Source organism: Cnephaeus nilssonii, assembly GCF_951640355.1.
Source record: "Cnephaeus nilssonii genome assembly, chromosome: 22".
Classification (NCBI taxonomy): Eukaryota; Metazoa; Chordata; class Mammalia; order Chiroptera; family Vespertilionidae; genus Cnephaeus; species Cnephaeus nilssonii.
The window spans coordinates 14,374,105-14,385,268 of NC_137093.1; the positions used below are offsets into that span (position 1 = coordinate 14,374,105).

The window sequence follows — 11,164 nt, forward strand, 5'->3', positions numbered from 1 at the left end:
CAGCAGGGCTGCCAGCTCAGACCCACGCAGACAGGAGGCCCCAGGGGTTGTGCGTGGCGCTTCCCCACCCTAGTCCCTTCCTGCTCCCCGTGCCCATGGCTGCCAGCCCCATGGGGCAGACTGGCTGCGCCCTAGTGCCTCAGGGGAAAGGTGGTGGGCCTCTGTGACACAGGGTGGGGGCACCCCCGGAGGTTTCTCTGTAGGCCGTGGAGCTGCCAGGTGAGGGCCCAGCTGGGCCCTGGTCATGACAGACACCACAGAGCTGTCACACAAGCCACTGGCAGGCCACACTGAGGCACCTTTATTTCTCCGGCTCACACAAGCTTTGGGCCACGGAGCCTCTCCTACTTGGGGGCTGTACCTACCAAGAAAGGGGCCGAGACCAGAAAGAAGCACAAAGCCTGGGGCTTGGCAGAGGTCGAGATGTGCTTGGTGCCAGGTCCTCTAGCCCTGCCCAGCTCTGGTGCAGCCAGCCAGTAGGCTGGCCTGCTCCCCTTTACCACACCGCTCTAGCTTTAGACGTAACCCCCCCCCCCCCCCCCGGACAAAGGTGGGTGGCAGACACAGCCAGGGTCCACCCTGCCTCTCCTCAGAGGTGACCCTTCCTGCAGGCGCCTCGGCAGGTGGTGGCCAGACGCCAGGAAGACCAGTACTCGTGGCGGCAGTGGGACAGGACTGTCCTCCCAGCCAGGATGGGCCGTGGGTAACTGGCAGGGACCCCACCTGCTCACAGGGCTGCCTTCCCCGTCGGGCAGCCCCTCTGCTGCAGCTTCCGGATGAGCTCCAGCAGGTTCATCTGTAGTGTCAGCTCCTGGGGTACAGAGGGGCCACTGTGAGGCCAGAAGGACACCGCGGCCCCTTTGCCCCAGGAAAGGCCCAGGCAGAAGCCCCGTCCCCAAGGGCCCAGGAGCAGACCTCAGGGCCACAGCTGCCAGAGGCTTGGTGCGCACAGATGGATGCAGAGGAGGGGCGCAGGGGAGCTGGGGACGGTGAGCAGAAGCGGTGGGACCAGCATAGAAACCCTTCCTGGAGCCGAACTCCTCCCATTTCCCCTTCCTGCACACACCCCAGGCCTCCCCACCCCCATTTGTGCCCTGCCACTGCCTGGGCAACCAGCCCTAAAACCCCAGATGGAACCTGGCCTCTGGGGATTAGCGTCCCTGGGCTGTGCCAGGGCAGGCCCGGGACACTGACCTGCGGGTTGGTGGTCACATAGAAGCCAGCGACCCCCGCCTTCTCCAGCGTGCTCTGCTGGTCCGCCACCTTCCGGTCCAGCTCCAGGATGATCTTCTGGTCCATGGCCCGCTGCTCCTCACGGATCCGGTGCTCCATCGCCTGCCACCGTGAGGGCAGCTCAGGGATCCAGCCTCCACCCACCAATACCTCGCACACCGGGTCCTGGCCGGCCACTGCCACCCTTCTGGAAGCTCGGGCTCCGGGACCACTGCTGGCACCCTCACTGCGCCCAGATCACTCCCTTCCTGGCCACACCAGACCCTCCAGAGAGCTCGGCTGCCCTCCCGTCAGGTGTCCTCCCGCTGCTGTGCCAGGCCTCACCCAGTGCTGACTGCTCAGGGCCACCGTGAACGGGCAGACGCCGTTCCACCTCCGCTTCTGTCCAGTCGGCCACTGTCTCTGGGCCCCTGTGTACATTACTTCCCCACGGGGCTGCCCGAGACTCCAGCTCGGCGCCTCCTCCCTGCACCCCCGGCCTTGAGACTGCCTGGGAACCCCACACCTGTCTTGGCGTGCACCCCATCATCCATGGCTGCTTGGCCACATGCAGGTTTTCTGGGTGTCCCTGAGTAACCAGGGAGCAGGATGGGCCCCTGCTGACTCCCCGTCACCCCACCATTGCCCTTGCACCTCCAAGGCCATGAGCACAACGGCCCCTACTCAGCTCCTGCCCTGCACCGGCCCAGCCCAGCAGGAGCTGCAGTCTTGGGGAGCAGGTGAAGGGGACCGCACACTCTACCTGGTCCTGGCACTCCAACACCCCATGGTGAAAAGCCACATGTGAGAACTCCACGCCTTCAGCAGCCCACCCCAGGCCGGGGCCCGGGACAGCCAGCAGCTCCCGAGTCCCCCTGAGCCTCCCCACCACGCCCTGTCAGCACAGCCCAGGCGGCGCCCACCCTGCCTGCACCCGTACCTCCTGCTCACGCTGCTGAGCTGCCTGGAGCACGGGCAAGTTGTGGGGCCGGCAGGCCTGCTGGGCTTCCTGGTGCTTCTGCCGCAGTGTCTGCCTGAGCACTGGGAGGGGACGAGGCCAGAGAGTCCATCAGGAGGCGGCAGGGGCGAGATGGAGGGGCCGGGGAACACCTCCCACCTCAGGGCCTGCCCCACCGCAGCACCAAGCCGAGGCCCAGGGCAGCCAGGCCAAAGGCGTAGACGTGAGGCCCCAGCTGATCGCTCGTCCCGCCCGAAGCCCTGTACAAGAAGCTGGGGGGGGGGGGGAGGTCCGGGGGACGCCGAGCAGCCCAGCCCACTCAGTCCTACCCTCCCCCAGGGCAGGGCCTTGCTCCAGCAGGGAGGCTCCAGGGGACTCGGGAAGGTGTCGTGCACTAGAGGGTGAGGCAGGGCAGGCTGGCGTGGGGTGGGTTCGGGGCGGGAGCCTGGACTCAAGACCATGTGGGTGGGAGACTTTGGTCTGGAGGCTTCTGGGCTCAGATGGCCACGGGCCAGCAGTCCTGGGTGTGACACTGAGATGTCCAGGAGACCACCCAGGCCGAGGCCTGGAGAAGGAGGATGAGGAGAGGGGTCCCTGTGCCCGAGCAAGGTGTGGCCTCTGCCCAAATGTTCCGAAGGACACATACATAGCAAAGCTTCTAGAGAGTATCAAAAACTCCTCACTAAAAGGAACCACGCCTTGAGCTCGTTTCAGCAGCACAAATACTAAAATTGGAACGATAACAGAGAAGATCAGCATGGAGTCGAACAGGACTGGACAGAGGAGAAAGGTATCATGGGATGCAAAGAAACCAATCACAAAACAGAATATAGGACACCACACAACCCACATCTTAGACCAGCAGGTGTCAAGTGGCTGTCGCTTCCCATGAAGGGGAAGCTGGGGGCGGGGGGGGGGGGGGGGGGCGGTCATCCCTGGTCATAAGGAAGCACAAGCCCAACCCGGTCCCAGGCAGAAAGCTCACATTACAGCTCTTTCAGGAGAGCCCCCGAGGTTCTCCTGCCAGCAGTTTGGTACCTGCTGTGCCCACAGCCTTCTGTTTCTTGGCATCAGGTACACACCTCGACTCTGGCATCTCTCACATTAAAGGAGTCTGAAACCAAGAGCCACCCTCAAGGCAGAGGCTCAAGAAAAAACGATCCCTAGTTGATGTGTACGCCACATGGAGGCAGGGGGTGAGGAAATACATACATACGGGGAAATGTCTCCTTCATGCTGTTTATTAAACGTTGCTGCCAATCCCAGGTCAACTTCCAGATTCCACTGGTCAGCAAACTCATTAGTCAACAGAGCCAAATATCAACAGTACAACGACTGAAATTTCTTTGGAGAGCCAAACTTTTTAAACTTAAACTTCTAACGCCACTTCTTCAAAATAGACTCGCCCAGGCCGTGGTATTTTGTGGAAGAGCCACACTCAAGGGGCCAAAGAGCCGCAGTTTGCTGACCAAGGCACTGGGTGAGCAGCCAGAGATCAGAGGAGAGCGGTGCCTGCTACAGGGGAGCAGGGGCAGGGCCTCAGTAATGACCAAGCAAAGCGACCACAGCCAGTCACCACCTGCTCAGAGGAAGGGAGAAGCAGAAAGTCACAGGGCGCTGACCCACTGCCAGCAGCACCAGAACCTGCCCGTAAGTTCTGAAGGACAAGCAGCAAAGGGTCTAGAGCAGGGGTCCTCAAACTTTTTAAACAGGGGGCCAGTTCACTGTCCCTCAGACCATTGGAGGGCCGGACTATAGTTAAAAAAAAACCTATGAATAAATTCCTATGCACACTGCACGTATCTTATCTTGAAGTAAAAAAACAAAACGGCAAAAACTCCCGCACGTGGCCCGTGGGCCATAGTTTGAGGACACCTGGTCTAGAGGGTAGCAAACACTTCCCACCAGGTAGAACCAAGCCGCGGGCTCACTCCCGCAGCACAGACTGAACTGGAACGACACAGAGAAGATGAGCACGGCCCTTGCTCAAGGATGACATGCAAATTCATGAAACAGTCTATGCTTTTAGTAAATGAGTAAATAGGATGAAGTACAATTTATTAACAAAACAAAACAACCTGCGGGGAGGGGGGTGGCGGGCTGGAAGAGGCTAATGGGGGAAAAGGAGGACAGATGTAATACTTTCAACAACAAAGATCAAAAGAAAACAAACAAAACCATTCCATGGAGAAATGGCAGGTTCCTTTAAAAAAAAATTATTATTCTGAGTGCTTTATCTGCTCCCCAAATTACTAGCCTCTGTGGAGATAAAGATTACCAAAACAAGAGCACGTGCTACTTATTGACAGCAAGCGTGAGCCACCACTGCTGATGCACCTGGCAGAGACTCAATCGAAGGCAGGAGTGAAAGCTTTACATGGCCAAAGGCAGTGGTCGGCAAACTCATTAGTCAACAGAGCCAAATATCAACAGTACAATGATTGAAATTTCTTCTGAGAGTCAAATTTTTTAAACTTAAACTTCTTCTAACGCCACTTCTTCAAAATAGACTCGCCCAGGCCGTGGTATTTTGTGGAAGAGATGCATGTGGCTTGAGAGCCGCAGTTTGCCGACCACGGGCCAAAGGTGTCTGTCCTAATGGGAGGTTGGTTACAAAGGTGTCTGTCCTAATGGGAGGTTGGTTACAAAGGTGTCCGTCCTCCTGGGAGGTTGGTTACAAAGGTGTCTGTCCTAATGGGAGGTTGGTTACAAAGGTGTCCATCCAAATGGGAGGTTGGTTACAAAGGTGTCTGTCCTAATGGGAGGTGGTTACAAAGGTGTCTGTCCTAATGGGAGGTTGGTTACAAAGGTGTCTGTCCTCATGGGAGGTTGGTTACAAAGGTGTCTGTCCTCATGGGAGGTTGGTTACAAAGGTGTCCATCCTCATGGGAGGTTGGTTACAAAGGTGTCCGTCCTAATGGGAGGTGGTTACAAAGGTGTCCGTCCTCATGGGAGGTTGGTTAGTGTGGGGAAGCTGCAGGTGGTCTGACTAGAAGAGGGGCTGAGGCAGGGGAAGATGAGCCTGAACACCTGCCTCTACCAGAAAGCAAGGAAGTGCTCAAAGAATGATGGGACTTGTCAAAAAGACTCAGGAGCCAGGCTGACGTTCTCCCACTGGCCAAATGTGGCATGATTCAAGCATTAAAAAGAATGATAAGCTATGTATTTTGGGTTTGTGAGCATATGCATCTTATACTTCAACTAGTGGCCCGGTGCATGGATTCATGCACATTAAAATTAATTAGAAGAAATATTTTAATATCGCTATTCACCCTTTCTCTATAATAGAAGTGTCAACCAAATTCACGATCCACAAGGACAGATGGAAACACACACATGCGACTGGCGAGAGTCAACTTAGCCTTTTATAGAACAAACTTGCTTAGTTAGACCTGCTTTCTAATTTAGCTAAACTTCTTCCAGCCCAGTGAAGCACCCCAACTTCTCTTTCAGGTAATTGTCAGCAACACAGCAGTAAATATCAACACAAAGTATATTATTATTATTATAGATCACACAGGGAGAACAAAGGGTAAAATATTTAACTGCAGCAGTGTTTGACTATATTCTGTGCAGTGAGAAAACCTGAAGTCATTTTCAAGGTCCACCATTGCTTCTTTTCAGCCGGGTCAAGTTTCTAAACCTCTGTTTAATGGCTAATGAAAAGAAAATAGGATTCCACCGAGTCTCCTATCTACCTACTCCAGGACTTCTGTGAGGATCAAATGAGATGAGGCACGGGAAATGCTTCACAGACAGTTGGTTACAGTGTGAAGTGTTTGCACCTGGCTCTAAAGCAAGTCGAGTTCCTGGGCTGAAGAAACGGCAAGGAGGCTGGTGGCTAGGGAGAGGAAGTCAGGTGTTGCTACTTGATGTCATTACCCGGATGGAGGGAAGGACCCTTAGCATATTAGCCTTCTATATAGATTATATAGGTAGATTAAAAATGTTTACAAAGATAACCACCCCAACAGGGACGAAGTAATACTGATCCTACTCAAACTCTTCTGGAAAACTGAAGAGAACACTTCCCAACTCACCCTATGAAGCCAGTATCACCCTGACACCCAAACCAGACATCACAAGGAAACTACAGAGTGATGTCCATCGTGAACACAAAGACAAAAATCTTTGAGATTTTAGCACATCCAATCCAACGTAGACCAAAAGGACAATACAACATGATCAAGTAGGATCTACTCCAGGAATACAGTTTATCCCAGGAATTGAAAAAACAACAACAATGTAATTCACCATAGTAACCAAAAAGCTATTGATCATCTCAACAGATGCATAGAAAGGATTTGACAAAACCATCACAGAAACACACGAATTCTGGGGCAGACGTATGTCGCCTGTCTCCACAGGGAAGGGACCTGTGTGACTAGAGGAATTTCTGCCACATGTAACCTGCATACCATCAGGCTCTACCTGCCGCCCATGTTACAGGAAACACGGAGGGGGGAGAAATGGGTTAAGTGACAGCCGGAAGAAGCCATCTGACAGGCCCAGAGTGGGGGGCATTCTGCAGGTAGGATGCCTTGGGGTTCTCAAAAGGTCAATGCCACAATAAATGCCGAGGACTTCCAGAAGCCGTGACCAAAGAAACCAATTGCAATGCATGAACGGACGCCGAATCCTTATAAAGCGCCAATTTGAGACAAGCTAGGTAATGTGACCCTGGACTGAAGGTCTGAAGGCACCCTGAGGGATTAATTTCTCAGGAGGCTAGCCTCTATGGCTACACAGGAGAGTCACTGTTCTAGAGCACGGGTTCTCAATCCTGGGCTCAAGCTGACCCGCAAGAATGTCTGAGACATTTTGGGTTGTCATGACGGGGGGAGGGAGCCCCTGCCATCCGGTGGAGAGCAGCCAACATTCTGCTATGCACAGGACAAGGTCTCACCGTTAATACTTGTCCAGCCACAAACCTGGATTGACCCATTTGCCACCAAAACAAAAACAAAACAAAAATTAACCCAAAACCAAAAAAACGCTAGCAAAGACTCCGCCCTTGATCTGCTCAATATTAGGAACTTCTACCGAGCAACCCCCAGGGAAGGGCTCGGCCCGCAGAGACCCGGAGCTCCCCGGGCAGGCTAACCTCCCGCCCGGAGGAGGAGCGCGCCTCGGCCCGCCGCCCCCACGCACCTCACCTCGGTGCTCGTTCTGCAGCCGCAGGCGTTGGTTGTAGAGGCTCTTCTCGGTGAGGTGCTGGATCTCCAGCAGCCCCTGCACGATCTCGAACACAGTGCCGTCGAGGAGCGCCAGGGCCAGGTCGCTGAGCGTGGTGTAGGACAGGCGCTGCTGGAAAGAGCTGCGGGCAGAGGGGCGTGGTGAGCGCGGCCAGGACCGGGGCCCGCCGCGGCCGCCCGCCCCGCGGCCCGCACCTGGGCAGCTCCTTGACCAGGCTCTGCAGCGCCGACAGCAGCTGGTAGTGCCGCTCCTGCTGCCGAGCACCGTCCGCCGCCTCCTCCAAGGCGCCCGCATAGCGCTCCATGGCCCCCGCACCGCGCCAGCCGCGGACCGGAGGGACGCTCCCCGCCGTAAGCCAGTCCCGAGCCCGCTGCGCCCCGCCCCCTTTTACGACAGTTTAGGGCACCGCGCGGCCAGCTTTGCGCGTCAGCCGGAACGAGGTTCGCCCCGCCCCTCCGCGTCAGCTCCTGGGCGGGTCTCGCGTCGTCCCGGCCCCTTTCCCTGCCGCCCCGCCCACGCAACCTGGGGGGCTCAACTCCGCAGCATTGAAATCCCGGGTTTCGAAGATGCCCGCCCAGCCCGCAGGGGGTCGGCACTGACCCAAGCTCCGCCCCCAGCCTCTCCCTCTGGCTGCCTCTCGACGCTCACCGCCTAATGGGGCTGCGCGGTGCAAGGGCTTGTCCTGCGCATGCGTCTGCTGGGGCGGCCGAGGGGGGTGTGTGTGTGGGGGGGGGGGGGGGGCGGGTCCTGCTGCCTCAATCTGGCGGCCTGGCATCAGGCTGGCATCCCCGCCCCTTGTCCGCCTCCACCCACAGGGTCAGCATGGAGAAGAAGCCCTAGTTCAATGCCTCGTTCCAACCTTGAACATAAATTATTAGAAATCTCCAATTACACTTTTTATAAACTATAAAAATCTACCCCCAAAAAATTCAGACTGCTGAATATTCTGCTGTGCTCTCGCGGGCAGGAGGCGGGAGATTCCTGTCTTGGAGAACTAGCATTGTCATGGGAAAGGGAGTGGGCTGAGATGGGTCTGCCCGGTCTGGAATGGGTGGGTTCTTTTAAATATATATATATATTTTATTTATTTCAGAGAGTAAGGGAGAGGGATAGAAACATCAGTGATGAGAGAGAATTGATGGCCTGCCTCCTGCACGCCCCCTACTGGGGATTGAGCCAGAAACCTGGGCACGTGCCCTGACAGGTAATCCAACAGTGACCCCCTCAACCACTGAACCACTCCCGCAGGGCAGGAATGTGTGGGTTCTTGACTTCAGGCAGGAAAGAGTTCAATATACAGCAAGCCCAGGTGATTTTGAGAGTGTGTCCCAAAGTTTGGGACAGTGACACAAAAGAAGGGCTTAAGATAGAAGCAGCAAGATCACTGACAGCAGGGAGCCTAGGCTGGGCTGCTTTGAGCTCACTAAAAAGTTAGGCAAGAGGAGGGCCCTCCGAGCTTAGGAGAAAGAACGTAAAAGTACAGAATCCTGAGGAAAGGGGGGCTTGGCTGGGGGGGGGGGACAGTGCAGGCACCCTTGGTCCTGAGCTTCTTACCTGCTTTCTGCGGGCGGGAATTTTAGGGGAGGGCTCACTTAATATGCATCAGCTGTCCAGGTGTTTCCTTTAAAATTCTGACACATCAACACGAGCCTATGAAGGGGTTTGAGGTCTTTCTCTGATCAGTTCACCTCTGTCATGGATTTGTCTGGCTCTAACTTGTTGTTGTTGTTACTTATTACCCCAACTTCGTTTTGGGGTTCGGCTGGCACTAATGGCACTAACCGGGTCTCTGTTATCTATCTCCCTATCTAAGGTAACTTAAGCTCCCCGCTCTCTGGTTGGGCGGGGGAGGAGAAATGAGCATCACCTGCTCTTCAGTGTCTTTGGCTAGGGAGGACCGGGTCTTGTTAGCTCTGTTAATTGCTTGGTGGCTCGTTTATTGTGTCTCTGTTTTCCTCATTCCACTTGTCGGGGAGTTTCCTAGCTTTTTGCTAACCTGCCTCAGCATCAGGCCTTCATCTCAGTGTGGGGGGGGGGGGGGGGGGGGGGAGGGGGGGAGTCCGGCAACTGCCAACATTGGGAAGGGACTGCTGTGCAGAAGAATGCCGGAAAGAGGGGGAACATGGGGTGGGGGTGAGACCAGAAAGAAGGCTCGTGTGCCCAACTCGAGAGGATGAAATGGATGACATGTCCAGACACCTGGGGGCAGACAGGTGCCCTACAACCCGCGGGAATGCCATCGGGAAGGAGGGGAACCCGGGCCTGGCTCGGGGGGCTCCTCCTCAGTACTCCCAGGACGGCCTGTGCCAATCCCTGGCTGTGAGTGGGGACTTGGAAAAATCTCCTAGAGGTGCCTCCGACCAATAGACCCCTGAAGGGGCCTTCGTATGGTCCACCCTCTCCCGGGCTCTGCCGCGGGCCCTGGGCGGGTCGGATCCCGCTCCCACTGCGAGCCGAGCCAGCGGAGGCCGCTACACAAAGTGGCCGCCAGGTGGCGCGCGGCACCGCGGCGCGGACGGCACCCGGGCGTGTGCGGGTCCCGGGCCGGCGGGGGCGCCCCGCCGAGCCCCGCAGGAGTGTCCTCGTCGCGGTTCAGCCTCAGAACGAGAGGTGGGAAGGAAGAGGAGGCCGGGCCACAGCTCCGGGGAAGGGACTTGGAAATATTTGGGGAAGTTCCGACCACCAGGTACCCGCACTCCGTAGGGGCGCCCTGCACGGATTTACCCGTCCGGCCGGAGCTGGTCCCCTCCGGAGCGGGGCTCGGAAAGATTGGGGGGGTCCAGTCCTCCGGAGACGCCCTCCCGGACCATCCCGTGGGCAGAGCGGCTCTTTGTCTCTGGAGTGGTAACTGGAAAAACTCGGAGGCGCCGCCGACAAACCGGGCCGCGTCCGGGACCGCGTCCGGGCGCGGGAATCCTCTCCCGTTACCCCGTGGCGGCCCCGGTCGGTTCCGCGGGGCGGGGACAGGCACCGGCGGGTGCTGGTCCACCCTCCCCAGCAGCCTACAACCTAGTCCGGGAGAGCGGCAATGGAAACCCCTTCACGTCCCTGCACGTTTAATCTCGGCGAATAGATGACGCGCCGTCGCCCCGGCACCGTGGGACGATCCCGTTAGGGCCGTCGGCCTCCCGGATGTCCACGTTGGGCACCGAGGCCACGTCCCATCCACTGCAGACTTCGCTGGAGCGCCCGAGGAAAGACACTACATAAAAGAGGCCGCCAGGTGGCGCCCGAGAACCAGCACGAAAGGATGGACCTGATCGGGGGCCGGCGAGGTGCGCACGGAGGCCGCCCAGACACCGGACTGAGGCCGCCCACCTCGATCGCGTCTCCTGTCCCCGGGCAGGGGGCAGGGGGCGTTCGCCCCGAAGCTCCCGGGCGGCAGGACACGACCCCGGCAGCAGGAGGGAAACTTGAAAATGTTTCTAAGCTGCTGCGGGGAAGGGGACAGACTCCCCCCCACGCAACTCCCAGGCTAGCGCGGACCTTTTCTGGACTCGGGAGACGCGGGCAGACCAGGAGCCGGTGCCGGCTTCCCAGAGCTGTTCCCTGCTCCAGGGTGGATTTCGTCAATTTTTCCGGCACTCGGCTGTAAAACTGAAATCTTGAAAGGACTCGTAGAAACATGGATGAATCGTTTTTATTTATCATTTCAGGAGAAGGTCTTTCTAAAGCATAAGACAAAGCCCAAGCCATAACGGAAATGACTGATAAACGTGACCAAATTGTAAACAAAATCGGCCTGTGCGTATACCCAAGGCAAAGTCAAATGGCAAAGTCAAATGTCAATGAGGAACA

General features: G+C 57.0%; 1 protein-coding gene across 2 annotated transcripts; it reads right to left on the reverse strand.

Annotated features, from left to right (window-relative positions):
• Positions 1-165: 165 nt before the first annotated feature.
• Positions 166-7,721, reverse strand: LOC307094051 (protein DGCR6). 2 transcript variants are annotated; one of them, XM_079762528.1, is made up of 5 exons: positions 7,561-7,721; positions 7,322-7,487; positions 2,153-2,253; positions 1,195-1,335; positions 166-811 (listed from the first exon to the last, which is right to left on the reverse strand). In XM_079762528.1, exons 1-4 carry the CDS (start codon positions 7,668-7,670, stop codon positions 1,209-1,211), a joined length of 504 nt encoding a protein of 167 aa, XP_079618654.1. In that variant the 5' UTR covers positions 7,671-7,721; the 3' UTR covers positions 166-811; positions 1,195-1,208. The 2 variants fall into 2 exon arrangements, with proteins under 2 accessions (XP_079618654.1, XP_079618653.1); XM_079762527.1 differs by having other exon boundaries at positions 532-811; positions 7,327-7,487.
• Between the last annotated feature and the right edge of the window lie 3,443 nt (positions 7,722-11,164).

Bases quoted from the DNA above. Each gene is read 5' to 3' on its own strand.
- LOC307094051 (XM_079762527.1), bottom strand. From the start codon at position 7,670: ATGGAGCGCTATGCGGGCGCCTTGGAGGAGGCGGCGGACGGTGCTCGG. The intron at 2,254-7,326 runs GTGAGGTGCGTG...GTCCCCTCCCAG, and splicing joins GCTGCAGAACGAGCACCGAG to TGCTCAGGCAGACACTGCGG. The intron at 812-1,194 runs GTCAGTGTCCCG...TCTGTACCCCAG, and splicing joins ATGTGACCACCAACCCGCAG to GAGCTGACACTACAGATGAA.